We start from the raw sequence: 21,527 nt of genomic DNA, 5'->3' as shown, positions 1-21,527 counted from the left end.
CTTTTATGACATTGACAGAGAGGCAATGATTTTGAGTAATGCAGGTTGATGTGGAGATGCTTTAAGATTAAATAAGTGCTATATAAAGGCCTGTCAGCCTGAATTCTAATGTGCTATGAGACATTTTGCATATTTAAGAGTATGCAAAATGTCTTGTACCACACCGGAATTCATTCTGACAAGGCTTTATATAGCATTTATTTACACTCATATTGTACTTCAAGGGAAGAGGGTGATGCTCTCTACTCTTTGAATGGAAGTAACAAAAGGTGATGCTGATCGGCTTATCTCCTCCCTAGAAAACGAAAATAAAACCAAAAAAGCCCCACAACACAAAAAATAAAATAAAAGCAATCAAAAGTGGAAGCTTGTTTAATATTGCTCTACCATCATCCTGAAAGGCATAATAATTTGAGTTACACATCTGAACTGATTGGAGTTACAGAATCATATCTCCTTTTTGCATTTAACAATATATACAATATAAAATAAATACATTTACACAAATGGACATTGGTTGGAGCACACGGTATGATACACATCACAAAAATATACAGTTGATTGCTATACAGATGTGAAGCCCATCTACAGCTATAGACATGTTTGTTTTCATTTTTTGTTTTGTTTCGCTTTTTAACTACTGGCTATTATGCAACTCCTGGATTATTATAAGCAGTTTAATTTTTTTTTTTGTCCGTTTGCGATCTTTGCACGATAAGACTGCCGCAAAATGTTTTCCTAGGCAGGTAAACAGAGACGCTTAAATAATTAAAATACAATCACCAACACCCATTTTCTCTTCTATAAGAAAAATAGCAGTTTTAATTTTTTATATCTTTTTATGTTATCATTTAAATGCAAAATAGTGGAATAAATACAACAATCTGATCTGATTGAAACAAATGTGTAACTTCTGGGAGTCACACAATCATATTGCTTTAAATAAGAAAAAAATTAAAAAATGAAGCAAAAATAGAAATTAAATTGTTATGGCTAAAACATACACCCTTCGAAAATTTCCCAACACTTCACATTAAGTAAGTGGTCTTGTAAGAACTCTTCTCCAGCAAGGTTTAAGATGAACAATATGGTAAAGCCCGTGCAGTTCTTTTAGCTCTATTTCAGGTAATGCTTTTACAGTCTTGAGATACTTGTTCTTTTGCAGCTCTGAAAAATTACTGAAAACGAAAACTAAAATTTGCACCGTGTGCCTTTAACACATCTCCATTTTTTTGTGTGTGTTTTTGTATATTTCTAGTCGATTGGCTTTTGACCCTGAAGCCCAAGTTCTTTAATGTGATACAGCAAAAACAATATTTATATTATATATTTATATATATATAGTGTACTTGAACAGTAGCAACTTAAACCCTGCACAAACTTTCTGGAAAATAAACTTTTTTTTTTGCACTCTTACATATATAAATAATCTTATAGAATCAGCACCTTTTTCCCAGGAGTTGTATTTTTTTTGACGCTTTTTAAAAAGGGATGTGCCAATTTCTGAACTCCTATCACAGCTATAAATTTCAAGTTATTGACCATCTGAATGAATTGCTAATGATGATTTATCTAGAATCACACTACAGTCACTTCTCTACTGAGAAAACACAACCTACAATATAGTCCCATATAGCTAATGATAGATACACAGTCTTTTCTAGCACGAGGCCGATGTCGCATCGGCCCATTGTTATTTTTCTTTAAAGCACACAACGTAGCAATAGTTTTGGAACCTTGTCCGCACCAAAAAAGTTTTGCAACAACACAGAGCGAGTTAATAACAACATCTGAGAGATGATTGGATAAAAGCTATATTTACAGCGTTTAAAAATTAGACTTATCTATAATCTTGAAATATTCAAAGTTTTATTTCTAAGCTATACATTGGTATTCTATAATAAACTGTTACAGAAATTATCCCTTGTTTTGAAAATATTATGATTTCGATGTGTATCTGTTCATAACGAGTATTTGTTTGGAGTTTCGATCTCTTAATTATTACTAGGAAGAACCTTATTACCGGTAAGGAATAGAATATACTACTGTAATCTCCTGAGGAATTGTACATCCAATATTGTCTCTAATTCTACCCTGTGTCTATAAGCACACACCACAAGAATCCAAACACCACAAGAAGAACAAGACAACAGTCTTTGAATGCAACATAAAAATTCAGAAAAGCACAGCAAACATGAAACATTGAAAAGCTGAACTACATTTCTTTTGTTTGTTAGGATTACAATTTTAATTACATCTGTGTACATAGAATAAGGATGTTCACATAGTACAGGGAGCAGCTACTAACACTGGTACATTGGTATAGCATTTGATGGAGGTTACTGTTTATTGGTTATTTAGCGACTGTAGTTTTCTGGGGGCATCTAATCGGTTTATACATTAGATTACACCTCTTAACAGTCTTGAAACTGACTGACTTTCATGCTGTGACAATACTGGTTGAAAAGCACGTATACTGGTTTAGCTACTTGTTAACAATTGCAATTTACAAAATAAAATCTAAATAAATAAGGTATAGAAGTGTTAAATCGTTGAATTTGGTCAGAAGTCTACTACTCTGATTTCTTAATTTTGCAGATGTTGGTGTTTGCCTTATTGCCTCTAAGCTACTGAGGGTTTCTCCGTGTGTAAGGTTATAATTTTGCAAACAGGCAGTATCTCATTCATTGACAACTGAAGCAGTTAGAAATCACGTAGCAACTATACCTCTGTACAGTCGCTGTCTCCTAACACCTTTATAGATTGGTATTTGACATGGCGTATTTATATGCTAGACTACTCAGATATACCGTAGGTGTAATCTAATCCTTTGAGTCAGTGAACATTTAGTTATAAACTGGAGCTCATGTTAAGAAACTGGATGTTTTGGACCAGACTGGCACACAACATAAATTGCATCCGTGATAATATGCACCTTCCCTTCAACTATTGCTTTAGTAAGATAAATTCCCACATTAATAAATGGCTGAAAACTGGTAAAGCTGGTACAAAAAAATCTCCGTTAGTAAGAAGAAACAAAACATTTAAAAAAATCTTCCTTCAGGATTCATTTGTCCTTCATTATTGTTCATCATTGTTCAAGCCAGCACAAAAATGCAGTATTTCTCTTTAGTATTGCATGAATGAATAAAGCTTAAACTATTCCCTGAAAAAGTTACATTGTAGCTAACCTAAGAAATATCTGGAAGACTTGAAAAAACAATTAAGGAATCAAATGGCTGTAACTGATCTAGATGGAAAATGCAATGATAAGAAGCAGCCGATGCATCGTCGCTTAGTCGTCTAATTAGAGACTGCTCCTATGAAATCTAATACTGCATTCAGTCAGTTCATCGTGTTGTACTGTACTGCTAGGTACGGTGGTTCTCTCTTTGATTCCTTTGTCATTGGGGACATTATGGTTCATAATAAGTTCACTGGCATCCATATTATGGATTTCCATCCTTTGGCAGGCCTGGCTTCCATCTCTCTTCAATTAGAGACCTCTTTTAAAAAGTTCAGCAGCAAAGGAAAAAGAGAAAAGGAAAAAGGAAAGGAAAGAACAGAAAGGAAAAGAGAGAAAAGGAAAAGGAAAGGAAAAACTGCATCAGAAAGACACAGAAGAAAAAGTTGAAAGCTGCTTCACAGTCTTGCTGCTAAATATCAGTGCAGTCATTTTTTTTTCCTTAATTAAACACTAAGTTTCTTTGCCATTATTATCCTGTTTATTTTCCCTTTTTTTTTTTCTTTTAAAACGTGCATGATGGGAAAGCCCATGATGCTTTAGTCAGACCTTGGCCTCCAGCATTTCCAAAAAAAGTTTGTGCATGGGGACTTTGCCTTCCAGTTTGATGTTGTAGAAATGCTGCACAGCCTTGGTGGAGGTTTGCCTCAGAAGTGGGAGAGTCATCAGCATCTTGCCGGCACGACGCGGGTCTTCCATGTGCTGTCCGGCCTCGTAATCCTGCAGAGCCTCGTGTAAGACATCCTGAAGTTTCTGCACTGCCTCAACATCCTCTATGTGCATTGAGTCTGCAAAACAAAGGAGCGACAGGAGGTGTCAGCGGGGTCTGCTGGAACGTCAGGCAACTCAGCGCCTGCATGACTCTTTCCCTAGTGCCGTCCTCTTTTACAAAGGAGGGAGATAATTACGCACTTAATTCTAGATCAACCCTTAGGACAGTAACTGGAATTGCTGCCAAGCTATAAATTAACTCCTGGGTAAGCAGTCCTTCTCCTTATCCTCCTCAAACCAGGGTACCGGCCACCCTGGCTGCTCCATGCAGTGCCTCACACAGTTGTGAGAAAAGCTATGGGAAAGCTATGGGAAACTGCAGCAGGCTTCAAGGCTGAGGGGCTGGAAGCTGTGGCCATCAGTGGTGCCAGTGGCTACATAAAAATGACAGTGTGAGGACTACTACACTGACACAAGGGAAAAGTTGGTTTGATGCAATTTCCTGACAGGCCTAGCAAAGTTCTTCACCCTCAGGTCCATTCAGATAGAGAGCCAGCACTGAGTTGTGGTCCTTTTCGACAACCCACCCAGAGGTTGCTTTGTCTTGTTATTGTGGGGGTTTTGCCATTTTTTTGAATGCCCCAGAGCAAGTGGCCTGGCCCTGGCCCTTTCCAGGTGAGGTGTTCTGGTGGTGTAAGTATTGAGAGAGAAATCTGGGCAAAAGACACACAGAGAACTAAACTGAGCTGCTACGTGACCCAGAAAGATTAAAGCAATGGAAGTGTGAAATAAAAAGAAAAGATCTAACTGAAATAACTGTAAAACCCTTAACAGCATAAATACAAAGGGGAAGATGTCCCTGAGAACACACAGTTACTGGTCCATGCGGAGATGATTTCAGATGAGAAGCCCTAACTCTCTGGTTTTATGTAATCATAAATGCCAAAGAAGAAGCAATGTATTCCAAGGAGGGGGGAATGCAAGGAGGAAAGAATAGCTACAGGGGAAGTAGGCTTCCAAACACCTCAATCAGTTACCAAAATTTGGATGGCCTGGAGACTTACAGAGCAAATAGAGCGCCACGTGAAAATGGGACTTCTGAAGGGGTGCACATCCTAGGGTATGTGACACTGAGTGCAGCGTGGGGCACGACTGGGACACTGAATCCATGGTACTGCCACAGTATCTCCTTGGAACTGTGTTTAGTAGAGGGCTTGCTTGGCACCTTGTGGGGTTTTTTGGTTTGTTTTGGGGTGGGTTTTTTTGGAATAAAGCTCCCACACTAGGCAGAATAATGACTGGGAAGCTGGACAGGGAAGAACCCACTTCCATCACTGTTTCCATTGTTTGCATTAAGTGATATGTTGGATAAGTATTTTGATTTGCCTCATGTTTTTCCCCCTGCTGATGACAACAGCAACAAATTTTCCATATGCTTCAAATACTTCAGTTATATGCTGAGCATGAAGGTGCATCTAAGATTCATCTCTTGAAAGCTTATACACCACTACTTCCCCAGGTAATGAGGCCTCATAGTAAATGCTTCACTTTTTTATGCAGAAACATATGAAACCAAAACACAAACCAGTAAGTAACAGGTTAACAAAAATGTTCCAGCTTCCATTGTCAAAACAAATGTGCAAATTGAAAAGAAAAAAAAGTTACAGCTCCTGCTCTAAAACAGACACTTAATTATATACAAGTTTGGATCATTTAGCACGTTTTATTGATTCTGATGACAGTTTATCTGTTAATTACACATAATGGAGTCCTATGGGAATTTCACATGTTTAATAATTCTGAGTCTTAGCGGATACACGCTCTAGGAAGCGTGCAGGGAGACACGTGCTGCAGGGATGCAATACTGCGCATCGAGGTGCACTTTGCCAAAAGCAGAGAGACTGAAAAATCCCTATCCTAGGGAAAAAGAAGGCCAAGACATTCTAAAAATGATGCCAGCAAAATGGTATCTCTAGCAAAATTTAGTTCTAATTAATGTGAGCCCATTCATCAAATCCATACGTTTTTGATAGATTTCTAATATGGTGATTCTATTAAATAATTCTGTGTCAATAACAGAAAATCTCTGAATTCTGCACCCTACAAACAGGATGTAATCAATACAGAGATGTTAATGCACACAGACAAACGTGACCAATGTCTCAAGCACAGTGTCCAACCACCGTGCTTAATTTGGAATGCAAACTCCAAACCAATTGCCTCCACTGCCTGACTCTACCAAGCCCTCAGATATTCATGGCTGTGGAACAGCGCACAGGCACAACGTGCTGCTCCAAATCATTTCCCAGGCACCACGCACACTTTGTGCAGTAATGACACATCTCCTCCTCTCCCCTAACCCATGGTGCAGCCGGGGAACCAGACAGAAGCATTTTAGCAGTAACAGAACTCTTGGCAGGTCAAAGGTTGACTCTTCTTGCAGAATTTTCTATACCATTCTGCACAGAGAGACAGGTCATTCTGGAGCACCTGACTAGAGATGTTCAGCTTTTAGCCTTGAATGAAATTGGGCTAGTTCTTGATGAGACTGGGAAACGATCTGCGAGTGGAACAGGAAATGGGGTAAGAAAGCCAGCGGGGAGACAGACAGGCACTTACAAACAGCGACTACAACTCCAAATTATTCTCATAAAGTTGTGATTTGGCTCAAAAGATTAAAAAATGATTTAATGAAATTACTATGATAATTTAACTTCCCATTTACAGAAAAAATTCAAACTCATTTCAGCTTTGCACATTCTAGGGGCTGCTAATGTTTAAGTGCAAACTCACTAAATCTGGGCTATTTAATTAGACCATGATTCAGCTCGCAGATTGCTCAGGAAAATATTAATCTCTACAAAGATCCTTCTTCAAGTTTTAGCCTTGCAGTTTCGAACTTCCACTTTATTCCCGATATTAAACGAATGTAGATCTTAATCCCTCAGGCGTAAGCCTTTGAAAATAAAGAAAATGGTTGAAAATGCTGAACTAGCCAAGGGGAAAAGAAGAGGAAAAATAAAAGAGAAATCTTTGCAGTAACTACAGACTGGCAGACACTGAAGTGAATTCAGAGCAGGTTAGCTTATTGCTGATAAGCCCAATCCACACCAGTAAGAGAGGGCAATGTCAACAAGCACAACGATAATTTAGGAAACACAGAGTCTGTGTGACAGTCCAGAAGTAAAGAAAGAATTACAAAGACAATGTGAAATCGAATTTTAAGCTAGGTACAAAGATTTCAAATGCTTTTCCTATACCAAAAAAAATCCCCAGAAATTATACTTATTTTTTTTTAATTGGCTCCATAGACACTCTGGATAATTTCCAGTTACATTCTATACAGGTAATATCCAATGAAAACCTATAGGTAGATCTAAGACACTTGAAAATCAGTGCCTATATAAAGAATGAAATTAAACAGGGCAGTTTGAAGGTACTGTCATTAGAAAGCAAGCAGGATTTGATCTTAAATGCCCTGTGAAAGAAGTCTCTGCCTGGTGACATTAGAATTCTCACCAGGCACAAGATATGCTGATATAAGGTGCTGCTCAGGAAAGAGTGGCTGGTATGTTTGCACTCCGTATATAGCGTCACTGAGGAGAAAGCAGAGGAAACACAGGGGTCTGAAATGAAGTATTTCTTCACATCAGAAAACTCTGGTAGCATAAAGCAAGAAATTATCACAGTGAATCAAGCAGCAGGGATTGTGCAGCAGTGAACACATACGTTAAGGTGCTGATAGAGCACATCAGAGAGGCAAAGAGAAACGAGTAGGGCAAGGTGCTTGAGATACGGCAACCATTGTGCTGCAGAGGGGTTGCTCACAAACTAAGAACTGGTAAATCAAGTCATGGAGCTGCAAGTTCCTGGAAGAACTGGATGAGATGAAGAGTGAGAATGGTACACAGTGCTTTTGACTTCACCTACAAACAGAATCCTTATCTGGGTTATGTCTCAAATAAAAGAAAATTATTTTTTGGATGACATTGCCAATCAAAAAAAAAGCACAAAAATTGCCTCAGTATTCACATTGCGGAGCTGCTCTCAGAATTACAGAGCTCTGTCCTGTCCTGCTGAAATGTGAGACATTTATACAGGAAACTTGCATTTCTGCTAAGTGCTTATCCATTTTAGGAGAAAGACAAGAGAGTCATGTGAGCAAATCAAACCTGGTTACCTCACCCAGCAAGAATTCCCATCCTTTTCCAGTCTGGAACTGAACTTGCCTCAGATACGGACTTCGGTCCTCCCTGTGTAGGGTCAATAAATGCACTTAACTCCCATCATCTGTCTAGCTGCCTTTCCTGAACAGAACTATCTGCTGGGAGCTGCATGGTGATGCTAAGAGACAAGCACACAGACACAATATTTTGTCTTGCAAAAGGGTATGGCAGGAATAATCTGAGATCTTGATTATCCCACTGGAAACAGTCATTTCGATCGAAATACATGTTGGAAATTAAAGAGGTGTAAACTATGAATTCCTTGGCTGTCCGGATTAGAGGGAGTGGAAACCAAAGAAGTGAAACAGGCTCGTTTAATTTGTTTTGGTGAACAGCGTCATAGTCTGAATTGCGCAGGTTTGGTTGGCTTTTAAGGAGACACCTGGATCCTGAAGCTTCACAAGAGTTTCTAAAACACAGAAGGAAACTAAGCAGGAGTGAGAGAAGAAATGGCTTCACAGAACACGCCTGTTTATTTCAGGGGCTCACTGGATCAACAGTGAACTAAAAGCATAGGCTGAAGTTAAAATGCAGTAAATGACCCTTTTTTATTCCTGAAATGGTTTACTTTCCACTAGGATTGGTAGTGAGGCACTAAATAAAAGGATATTTCTGCAATGTAGAACAAATTGAACACCAATAACTGGTTTGAATACATACTTGGTAAGGCTACTAAAAATCTGGAAAGGGGTATTTGAATGATAAAGTTGTGGGATAAGCCAACAACTAAGAGAGAATGTTGAGTGACTGCATCAAAATCCTTTTATTCACTACAAGACAGCAATAATTGCCATATTACCACTGAGAGCCACTGGTACACTGCTGTGGAAACAGAGGGTGACTGCCAGCACCTATCTGCTGTCACAGTTGGTGACCAGCAACCAACCCAAAACACATCGCAGTTGGGAACAGTTATTTGTTTCCTCTAGGCATTGCAGGTGCCACCTATGTGATTAAATGAAAACAGGGCATGAGGAAAAAGCTACGTTCATGCAACGGGAAAACTCTGATTGTCCTGACAATTTCCTTTTCTCAATCTTTTTGTCTGTACTCTTTATATGAAATTATATGAGGGAGTTAATTATATGAAGGAGTCACTATTTCTAGTTGGTAAAATAAACATTTGTGATACACCAATGAAACACTTATGTGTTTACATTTTTATACGTCTATTCGTGATAGCTTTGTGTTAGTCGTGAATTCTAACACTGAGAGATACACAAGGATGGCTAAATAAAATGAAAAAAATGGCACTAAACATAGTATTTTGTGACATATGATAAACCACAGTCTGTACTGGGAATAACAATGAAATCCTTTGGAATAAGTGATTACGGGGCTCTAGCAATTAATTTCTAGTATAATAATATTATTTAATTCCAATAGCCTGTGCTCTGAGTACAGTGTTTTCTTGGCTGGAAAGCAAAATGAGCTGTAGGTAAGAACTACATCTTTTACCAGGACAGATCACTGTGCAACTTGGCATCAGTGTTGCTCTGCACTTCATGCTGTTATCATGCACAAGATGCTTCTTGGTTCTTGCTCTTCTGGTACTGAAAGGGTTGTGTCTTTGTTGGTTTTTTTTAAGAGACAGTTAATAAGAGAGACCTGAAATTGTGATGGCAAGTGGAGGCCCTTTTCTCCTTCTGTACAGGCGAGACAGCCAGTATTAATGCTTAAGATTAAATTTTCAGCAGTGCATAGGGTTATACTTTTAAAGTGCCTAGCATCCACATTTGGGTCAGATTTTTCAAGATGCCAGCACTCTATTAGGCAGATACACACAGATCACATTTTATAATGTGCTAATGTATTTTGACACGTTAGTTACTTATTTTAGGTCTTAGATGGGAACTGAGCTTCTCTTAAAAATCTGCTCTCAGTTGTGACTCCTGAGCTCTTCTGCAACATTTTGGCCTGAAGGCACAATTTTGTCCTCACTGATGAGGCAATTTGAAAAATCTGCTCACCTGCAACTCCCTGTTTAGTATTTCCTAATCAATACATGGAAGTATTTTCTAACACAAAAAGATGAGCAGGTCACCTTTTACGTGCCGGAGCATGCGCGCGTGCACTTGTGTTCACCTGAATGTGTTTTGTAAATAGTTCACCTTCCCTTACACACGGGGAAGTAATTGGTACATGCATGTTTTGGAAACCATTCAAAGCTGATTTTCTGCGTGGGTAAACAAAGTGCTCGGCAGTGCCAGATCGCGGCATTTGGGCAGCCGAGGGGCTAACCTGCTCCTGTGCACGGGAGGACAGGGACAGAAAGAAGAAAGAGGCTGGGGATGAGGACGGCCCTGTGGTATGAGGGACCTGTCTGAGTTTAAATGCCACAGGAACAGATTCCGTGGGCCAGCAGAAAAGGCAGCACTTGGGGAGTTCTTATGGTCAGGGTAACGTAGATATGCTGGCCAAAGCAAAGCTTGTGGTACCTATTTATACAATATACAATCAATATTAAGACAATCTCCAATTTCTTTTTTTGCTTCTCTATACCAGCAGTGAAAACAGCATGACACTGTGTCATAAATCACCAACACAGATGCAGAGCCATAAAACCACCTTTGTCTACTGTTTACAGCAGAGTTAACCTGGGAATCCTACCAGACAGCGTGGATGTGGCTGAAATGCCTGGGATTTCTTATTATACTTCATCCACGCTCTCTACAGCTATAAAAATTTTGCTCTATTTTAAACCAGAAAAATAAATAGCTGTTGTTAGAAAGTCGATGTAGCAACAAAATACTTTGAAACGTGAATTGCAAACTGATTGATTTTATAATGGCATTTTACTTCCTGTTTTCAGGTATGGCTGCATTTATATTAACCAGCTCCTCAGTTAGGCACAAATAAGCTATTTCAGGTTTTATCTGTAAAAAAGACAAAAACTTGAATTTTGCTTTCCTACTTTAATTTTAGCAGTATTTGTAATTAAAACACTGGGGGCTCGATATTCTGCAGGTGCTGTCTTACCTCTACAGGTCGGTGCACCTATAGTTGACAGAAGTTTGATATCTGCCGCATGTACAACCTGGACCTGAACTATTTAATGCCAGCCATCAGAGCACTCTGTTGAGAGGGAAGTCGAATGCCTGGTTTCCTTTGTAACTCCTCCATGCAATAGTTTCATTTTAAAATGGCAATTTTAGTCCTTTGTAGATGAGGGAAGGAAATGTTTTCCCTTAAATGTGCCCTGAATTCTAGTACACAAAACGGTATTTCTCTCTGACATTATCCTGGTTGTAATTCCCAGGGAAGTTAATGAAGCCGTGGATTATTTTAACACACTATGCACAATGCACGAATAAACTTTTTTTGGCAGCAATGTATTTTATTATTACTTAAACACTGCATGCCTCTTGAGGAAAAAAAAAAAAAAAAGAAGAGGCTGTGAGTGGTATTTAACACTGGATTCCTATATTCTAGCTCCTTTCCTTTTTATCAAGTAAGATACAGAAATATTTCCAAATCAAACAGACCAATTTAAAAATTAGAAAAAAAAATAAGCTCCCAATTTAGGCTCGTAATTCCAGATAACTCTATTGCTCTGCTCAATAAGCATGAACAATCTTGAGAAAAACTCTTCCTGTAGCTGCAAAATGTTCTCAAGTGCACACTTACAGAGGTCAAAAATTTTAAATAAATCCTCAATTGAAAAATAACTTGGAGCTTTGAGGGAAATTTCAGATTTTTTTTCTTCCAAAAATAAAATACTATTCTAAAACGAGGGACAGAGTTAGTGGGGTGGAGAATACAAAGAAACTAATAAGCATTTTGGCTTTGCATGTTTTTGAATTATATTTCCAATTAAAAATGCAGAGTGCTAAATCACATTACAAAGACAAATAGGAAAGTACAACTTCATTGTTGAAAACAATTTCCCTCCTATCAATCTGAGGATTCATGCATCAATATTGTAGATGAACTGTTAATTACAAAATCAATTAAAAAATTATTTCTAAAAACAGTCACGCGTCCTGGCTCTCAGGGGGGCAATTTGGGCAGAAGGTCTCATCTCACTAGGACCGCGCCAAATCACAAGTCGTCATCCACAAGTAAGCAAAAGCAATCTGGTTTTTCATTTTTCAGCGCGGCTGAGCCCAGCCTGAGATTGATCGTCACATATGGCCCCAGAAAACAAACTGTCAATACCTTGAATGCTGCAGAATTTGAACAAATAGCCGTCCGCCCATTCAAGCCACTCATTGCATCCCATTTAACAGATTTTATTGACAGTTTCCTTCTTGTAATTAAAGGGAAAACTACTGGCCAGCAACCAAGATAAAGTTCAAAGATAGGGTCAAAACAAAAGCAGATGGAGGGGCACGGTGTGACTGTCAATGGAACATAGCATCAGAGCATGTTATTGACACACAGGTATCTAATGATCGGCACGTCATTAAAGAGGGATCTATCGTGAACTTTATGCAAATGCTAAAAGGGACTTAAGACCACAATAAAGCATTAAGGAGACACAAAAGGAAAAACAACAAAGCAAAAACGATTTTTACTTATCTGGCAGTATTCACTGCTTCAGCACTTTTAAATTCAAATGCAGGAAAAAAAAAATCTGAGATTTTTAACCCTTCCTGCACAGGTAACAGTAATCTTTGGAGAAGCACTACCACAAATGCAGAGGATCCATAAGGTAAGGTGGGGTCCCCGACAGATTAATAAAGAATTTCCTCCCCACTCCCATATCCTGAATTCACCCTATTTAATAAATCAGTAGCTGCATTTAAAGAGAATGGATATAGCATATCCTCATGTATCCTTTCTGTTCATTTTAACTGCGATGATTAGACTCATCTGGATTATGGAATGGATTTAGGAGAAGAGCATCCATATTCATTTGTAAGGATCTTTGCCTGTACAGTACTCTCCAAATCACACAGTGCATTACTCTCCACTCCCTTAGGAACGTATTCCCCTATTACTTAGGACCAGAAAGCTCCTCTTAGTTTGAACTGCTTTGTTTGTTGCCTCTTAGACTAAGGGCTGATGAGCATTTTCTTATTCTGAACCCGTATTTAAAACAAGCATGCAGAAAGTATTATGGAGAAAATAAAAGTGACATATTAAAAATGTAGCAACCATTGTGCCACTCTGCCAACCTGAATTAGCAAGTGCTATAGCTTTGAGGGTGACAAACTCTTCTTTCTCCAGCTTCATGCTCTTGTATTTCTTTACCAGTTGCAGTATGGCATTGTTAAGGTCAAGAAGGCCTGCCAGTTTGGACTGGTCTTCATCCATAATATAATCTTCAGCATAAACAAGCTCATCCTCAAAAGAAAGTGACCGGTATACAACACCGAGAATCAAAATCTCCATCCAAGCACTCTGCAGAAGGCTCATCTGGTCAGCTAGAGACAAAGTAGAGAATCCTGAATAGGAAAAAGAAAACACACAACAAAACACAGGAAAAACTATTAAGCATGTTTGGATTTGCCATAAATCTGCTCCTCTACTTATTTTTATATGCACTGTGATAAAACATACATTTATTATTCTCCCTCCTGATTTTGTGTCCCTCTTCCTCACTTTATTACAGTAAAGTGAATCAATGCAATACCTGTATTTTCTAATCAACACACAAAGTTGTAAACAAGTTTGATTTTGTAGAATCTTTCTGTAAGAATCGTGTTAATTTGGGGGGCATTACAGTGACAGTCTAGGATTTGTACCGTGTCTTCTTTGCCCTGAAATACTCATGCTTAGTTCTAAAATCCCAGTGCTGTGGAATTGGGATTTCTTGCCCCTGTTCATCACTACCACAATCCAAGAAGGATAATTTAGGAGGGGAAAAAAGAAAGGGAAGATTTGGTATTTTAATAGAATTAAAGTGATTAGCACAGAGAGGAAATTTCTCTTTGAACTTTAACCTCAGGGGAAACAGAAGTAACCCACTCCTCAGTAAAGATGCTAATTCCTTCTGGAAGAGCTCCTGTCTCTGCTGCACTTGTTGAAGGAACAGAATGGCACATTATGGTGCCAAATGAACAGCAGTCACACTGTCACCTTTCTGAGGACAAGCAAAAATTTAATAAATGCCTCTTAATGAATTTAACTTTTGCTTTCCCTTTCTTTTTTTTTTAATTTCCCCTGCTGTCTTTCCTAATAGGATCATGGGGGGCAAACATCTTTACTGCCTTACCTTTTCAGCCTCTTGTTTACAGTACCTGTTAATTTCTGATATCAAACTGCTAATATCCCAATCACATTAGGAGCTATGGAACAAGAGGGGAGAGGATGTGATTTCCTGGCCTGTTGGTGAGCTGCAGCAGTTTGCCAGTTGGCACCAGCAACCACGAGTACTTAATAAAATCATCAAAGGGGATTAGTCAAGCCTTTCTTAAAGGGTCTTAAGGCATGTCTGAGGCTTTCATTTAGTTGTTTATGGAGCTGCTTACATGTTCTCTGACAGGGTTCCTGCTGCAAGAACATTCTTTTTGCCATTAGATTACACTTAAATGCATTTTTCTGTTTTGAAAGTCAAGAGTTACAGTCAAGCAGGAATAGATCATAAACTAGCAAATCTGCAAGGCATCAACTCCAAACAAGATTTTCTCTATAGGCACTAAGCAACAAAAGTAATACAATAAAAAAAGACAACCCCACATCCAAACCACCAGGCATCCATAAAAAATGAAATATAAAACTGGCTGCATGCTTGCTCTCTCTTTTTCCTCCCCCTTATTTGTTTTCATTTTCCCATACTGTCTTTTGAATCTCGTGATAGAACTGTAGCTCTCTGCCTTCAAAAAAAAAACAACAAAACCCGAGCCAACACTGCCAGAAAGCCCTCGAGGAGGTGACAATGGAAAATAACACATCTGTGATTAAAATAAATAAGAGAGAAATGGAGAAGAAATAATCGTTTGAGAGGTTATAGGGAAGAATTCGTGATTTCAATTAGCTTCAACGTTTCTGTTCCTTCCCGTCTTTCAAGAACCAGTTTTTCTGCAGCAGCAGATGGACAGAGACCATAGCCTGCAGCACCGTCCTGTGACAGCCCTATTCTCCCTCCCAGACACTGCTGTTAGTAAATAGATTTACACATTCTCCAATCTCCACACATCTTTCTGCCGAATAATTAAAAGCAGGATGATTAGTTTATTGAGTGGAAGGAGGAACTTTTTTATTGAGGTCCATCCACGATTTTATCAGGGCCAGCACTTTTACGGTTGTCATGAGGGTGCAGGCATCCAATTTTTCTTATCTGCCTGATTAATACAAACGCTGTTTCAGGACGCATTAATTAACAGATACAAATCTACGTTCTCATGGAAGGATCAATACAGAGAAGAAAAGAGGCATCAATGTGAATTTAGTGCTGATGATGGAGAAGGCACTCTATTGACATTTACGTGCATAGAAACTTTAAAGTTGCAGTGGAGCCCTTTTGTCCCTGTGATTTACAAATTAACAATTTTTCAGGTATAACAATGTTTGACACACTTCTGAGGAGTTTAATTAAGCAAAAAGCAATAAAATCAGATTTGATTAAAAAAAAAGTTTAACTTGCAATTTCTTTCTACTCTTTTTTTTTTTTTTTTTTTTTCTGGAACACTCCCAACCTTCTCCTTTTATTTACTTATCTATTTTAGTACTTTTTTTTTTTTTTTTTTTTTAACAAATACCACTATGTTTCAATAGCATTTATTGTGTCACTGCAAAAGGAAATTACATATGTCCTGTGAGGGGGGAAAATAGCATTTTGCCTGTAATTTATTGGTCTGCACTCTTGAAAAATCTGCTTTCTGCTGCAGTAAATATACTAATTGTTTTTATGTGACACACGAAAAATCAACTGACTTTTTTACATTGCAGGAAAACTGGTAGATATAAACCACACTGTTCTGCTCTCCAATAATAAATCAAACAAACATGATTATTTTCTCCCTGATCAAAGTAACTTCCCCTTGAAAGCCTGCTCAGTGAAAGCATGTTTTAACTTTTACAGGCGCTCCTTGTGGGAATATAAAGCTATATCATATTGTAATCTACCAGATTTTTTGGCATATATTACAGTATCCAGCAGTTGTCCTGTATCCCACCAGTGCCTGTTTAATAGGTGCTCAGCAAGTCACAGTTAACAGAACAGAACACAGAGGTATATGTGTATTTACACACGGGGATTCAGTTTGAAATGTTTTGTGAAGGCTGTGTGTGTTCCACGACAAACTTAGCTTTGATTCTCAAGCTCTCGTTATAGGGATCCTGGATAACAAACTCTATTCTGTGACAAGTAGACATTTTCTATTCTGCACTGCAACTATCTGAGAAGAAGTTTCTAGTTTGTGCATGAACGCACTACCAGTCTACTGCACCAGTCTTTCTGGTACAGCCCTGTGCTACTGCCCATGGCAGGGTCTGTAACTTTGTCAGGTCTGCTCTGCCTCCTTACCCTCAAGAGCCTTACTGGGAAGGCGTTTTAAGTGCAGACCTGCACAGTGTGTGTTTAAAACACAACACCATGCACCTCGCTGCCCTCCTCACGCAGCACACTGGTGACAACTCCCGCCTCCCCCCCAGCCACCGCCATGTTGCGCCCAGCAGGCTGTGCTGGTGGAAGGCCCCGTGCCCTGACCGCAGCACAGCAGCGCTTGGCTGCAGCAGCGCTCCAGATAAAGCAGATGACAGCTGGGAATAACGTCATCTGGAAGGATTGAAAGGCTTCTCAGGAGTCAGGTACCCCCGAGGTAATAAGCTTGAAGGAAGCATGTTTTGTGCCAACCCTCCTGCCATCTCCTACCAGAAACTCTTGTGCTTGACAATGATGCCATGGGCACTTGTCAAAGGTTTTTTTTTCCTTTTTGCCTAGCAAACTGATGCACTTTGCAGTCAACTTACAAAAAAGGCTAAGCATTTGAAAGTGTGAAGGGCAAAAAATATCTGACGGCTAGTCTTCAAAAATACACTTTCATTTCAGAAAGCATAAATGTTTATTTCCTGAGTTGAGTGTTGACAGAAATAGGCTGCAGTGCAGGCACATGAATTTAACCCCTGGTAGGCATTCTTTTCAGCACGGGTTTATGTGGCTGCATGAAAGCATTGTAAATCTACAGGGTGTCTCATAATATCAGTTAACAATAGCATTGATTTGCTGGTTACGGATTTTCTCCCTTTCTTTTTTTCTTTCTTCCTCCTCCTTTTCAGAGACTGTAGCATTCCTTCAGCTAAAAATAGATACTTTTCTACAAACAGCATATCACACTCAAATTGTAATTATGCCGTAATGACTCGCTGAGATCACCGAGTGTGCATCGAGAAAAGGTTGATTGAGCAACTGAACATATGCTTGCATTTCTCCTTTCACATACCAGCAAGCCCAGAGCACCAAGGAAGCAGAAATAAAGAGGTAGAAGGGCCCCGGCACGTTTATTGCGGGAACAACACGGCGAGGAGCTGGGAACACAGCACTGTCGAGTGGGGTTGGAGGAGCCACAGGGCTTTGCCGCTACCTTGCACTGCTTGCTCTCTTTTCACATTGCTCTCAGCTCCATGCTAAGCAGGGAAATCTTTTATATTCCTGAAGACCCTTTCCTCCACTTCATTAAGATGGACTTCATGGACACAAACTCACTGGGGGCTGCAGCGAAGCAGCTGCAGATGGTCAAGTGCCACAGCAAGATGAGCAGCTCACACGCAGCGCTGTGAGAGCTACTTATTTCTGCGGCTGGACTCAGCCCTGCCATCGTCTGCAGCCCTGAGCATTTGATGCGATGCCTGAGCTGGGCTGCTCTGGCTCAAGTCCTGGCGGTTTCACTTTGCAGGGAATGAACTTTGCTTCCTCGCTGTTATGTGCTCAGAAATCATAATATTTGATTTGACCAGGAATGAAATTGCTGGCAAATCTGGGAGCTGCTTGAGCTTTCTGATAATCACCTCCCATTTACTTCACCAGCTGGTTTTGTCTTTGTTACATTTAAGAGACGAATATTCCTCTGGCTTGCCCTGGTTTGTACTTCAAGTATTGTCATTTACATTTTCTATAATTAAAGCTGCGCTTGAAAATGACATGTTCACTAGTGTGTTGCAGATTCAATATATTTCCACAGTTGAAATAACAGAGTTGGATTTTCAAATTATTTACACTTAATTTTGATAGATTAACTTCCTTCTAAATGTTTTATGGGTGCTGATGTTTCCACTGCAATTTCCTTACTTCAGAAATGATGTCAAGTCACCACTGCCGAAAGAACAAACAGATATTGGAAACTCTTTTTTAAAGCACAGAACATTTTACAGAGAGAGTGTTTGGCCTCACACTCAGATGATAAGCAGTGGGCAAAGTGTTTTTTTCCTGACAGCACAGGAGTGAATCTGAAGGAATCCCACTGCCTTTCAAGGCCAAGATGCTGCCACTCTAAAAGAGTGCCTTAGCGTGCATAGCTCTCAGTTAAGAGAACCTTTTTATTATGTAAGTTCAACAGAAAACTGATTTCACTGCATTTCAGAATACTCTGTATTATAAAAATACATAACAAGATTTGCACATATTTCAGTTATTACAAAAACTACTAAGTGGAAGGAGAGTGCTCTGACAAATCACCCAACAAATTTCACAGATAATGGATGAAGTTTGGTTCTTTGTGAAAGCTGGAACTGAAACAGAAACACCTCATTATGCTGAGGTGGACCTGTTATTTCATTTAGTTTTTTTTCTTTTTTCTTTTTCCCTCTTTTTTTTTCATACCCATTTGTTCACAGAGTCCCTGGTCAGAGGGATGCCAGAGCAAACTGAAACGTAAACACGAGAGGGAATTTTCATGTGAAAGGTGTCAGATCATGAAACAAAAGCCCAAACTCGGAAGTCACAGATAGGTACCAAAGCACAAACTCAAACATGAAGTACAGCCAAAGGTTCCACTTACATCATTTGTTGGATTCAGTTTCTGAGCTTCTTATTGGATCTGCCCCAGCTCAAGTTATGGTTTGGAACTCATCTCACTCAACAACTTTCTGTACAGAGGATAAGCAAAACCACCCCATTTTCCTAGTGATGCTTTGTCAGGCAGTGTGTCCTTCTGGCCTTGAACAAAGTCCCTTCCCTACCAACATAAAGGGAAATGCCCCACAGAACATAAGCCGAGGGCTTTTTATTGTGACACTGCTTTCGTCTCCCTGAAACAACAGGGGAGAGATGGCACAGCAATAAAAGTGCATTCACACTGCACAGCCCTCTCAATCCATTAAGAACAATGGATTCTCACTAAGCAAATATTCACTTGTCAGAAGTATTTGCAACACTGGATTCATTCAGCAGGAGTAAGTAAGTGAAGTTCACAGCAATTTAAAAGCGGCAAATTAGACATTTACAAACAGTGAAGATGCTGCTTGCTTAGTGCGACCTTTCTCTCCAGCTATAGGAAAAGGTGTTAATGTAATTTAAATACCAGTTAGAATTATTTTTCTTTTCCCCTGTAAAACCTTACACGGTAGCACTAAGCAGGAACAACTCTAGCTTGTCATTTCTATACAACTGGAACGCACACAGTGAGATGTACCTCCCTGTACTTCCAATTGATTTGTGCCAGGGATACGTTTCTCTGACTGGCCAAATATTTCCAGACAGCTACTTTAAGATTTCCTATTTCTAGTTACAGCACAAGATTTTGTGAGCTTCTTCTTTAGCAATAGTAATAGATATGGGCTGGAAAATGTCACTAATTAAGACTGTCTCTGACTTCACAGAAGCACTTTCAGTTGCTATCACTCCGAAGAGAAACATTAATGATGAAAAAACGTGGAGAGAAACCTTGCTTCAAGACAGATTTGGTGAGACCTCCACGTATGGGATACTTCCTAATGGCATTTCTGGAAACAGATGGTTTGAAATATTGTGCACTCTACTTCCATTAATTTTCATTTCATACCTTATTGTTCCAGAATTCACCGAGAAAAAGGAAAATATAAGACAACAGACTTAAACAGATTAATACTTGACTTTTTCTTCGGGCTGGTTTTACTGCTGGAACTTTCACTTCCACAATTTTAAATAGTATTACTCTAAATTCATATCAATGTTATATGAAAAAGGAAACAAGCCAAACACTTCTATTTTGATAGTCAACAGATGCTCTGAGAACAGAGGAAAATATCTGATTAATCGTAAACTGATCTTTTTTTTTCTCCTGTATGTTGGACACTTGGCACATGGAAATCCTTATGCTTTACTTCTCTGTAGTGACTTTTTAAATTCTAAGATACGGACCATTAAGAAGTTTTAAAATTCAGCATAGCAGTCTAATCTGGCCCAAAGTAGCTGGAGGTCTCCCTAAGGACAGCACTATCAACTTGCAGATTCCAGAGGGTGATCTTTCTAACGCACTACATACATGCTCTGGTCTGCTTATTTAAAGTTAACTCTTTCAGTTCTTTACAGCCCTTGGACATGGCTTGCTTAGACTTTGGCTTTTTTTTTTTTATTTTGGCCTTCTTATTGAAGAAAGCAGAGGCAGATGATGTGACACAGTGTGTTTCTAAAACCATCGTTGCCCATAGACTTGTAAAATCTGCATCTGGTGTAACAGCATTTTAAAAGGAAATTTGCTTTTTAAGTTGTCTGGTATATTCTCAGGTACCACTTCTGTGCCGATACACTTGCATAGGACAAAACAGACAAAGATTATATTTATGACTCTGAGAGGCTTTTTTCAGTAAGTCTACATAAAAAAAAGACCAACCATATTCTCAACATAAATATTGATTTCACACAAATATTCCTTCAATCTTTTGTGGATGTATGTATTTGAGTACAGGCACACTAAAGCCAAATTTGTGGGTGAAAAAATACACAAGTATATTCTGTCATTAGTAGAGACACTGTATGTGAAAAGCAAGAAGAATACTCTGGGTCTTATACCTTAAGCAGGTCCTTCAATGAATTCAGCTGGCAAAAGTTAAGCTCTATAATTAAATGTCATTAAACAATTTAAAAAAAAATACTCTTTTCCCTTGATTTTTTACTGAGCCAAACAAAACAAAAACAAAGATCTGGGAGAGGAACCTAACTAAATTAGTAACAACAATCCACATTAGTTCAGGTACTGCTCATTTCAGCCTCCTGCACACTAGGCTTCAAAGCCAAGTTTGTTTAATTATCCTATATCTTTTCTTTCCCACAGAAAGGACAGGCTTCTTGCCATTTGCTGGCTGGAAGGGTGGCAATCCCTGCTGCCTCCCTCAGGCAGAGCCAGGCTCCCAGGAACTCCTGAATCACCTTAATAACACAAACCTCACACAGAATGTATCAGCACAGAGACATCCCTGCCTGCCACCCAACCAACATCTCCGTGTTAACCTTCTGTGCAATCAGGTGCTTAAAATGTCTGGAT

General features: G+C 39.1%; 1 protein-coding gene across 5 annotated transcripts in view; it reads right to left on the bottom strand.

Annotated features, from left to right (window-relative positions):
- The window catches only part of ESRRG (estrogen related receptor gamma), a 366,441-nt gene continuing 345,270 nt past the window's right edge, over positions 357-21,527 (bottom strand). For all 5 annotated transcript variants that reach the window (XM_021393159.1, XM_021393161.1, XM_021393160.1 and 2 more), the window contains 2 exons: positions 13,302-13,571; positions 357-4,032 (listed from right to left, as the gene is read on the bottom strand). In XM_021393159.1, the coding sequence (XP_021248834.1) occupies positions 3,788-4,032; positions 13,302-13,571 (515 nt within the window). In that variant the 3' untranslated portion in view covers positions 357-3,787. The remainder of the gene's footprint in view (positions 4,033-13,301; positions 13,572-21,527) is intronic.

Source organism: Numida meleagris, chromosome 3 (genome assembly GCF_002078875.1).
Source record: "Numida meleagris isolate 19003 breed g44 Domestic line chromosome 3, NumMel1.0, whole genome shotgun sequence".
Taxonomy (NCBI): Eukaryota; Metazoa; Chordata; class Aves; order Galliformes; family Numididae; genus Numida; species Numida meleagris.
Note: the sequence above shows the minus strand (reverse complement) of the source record. Positions and strands in the feature narration are given on the sequence as shown.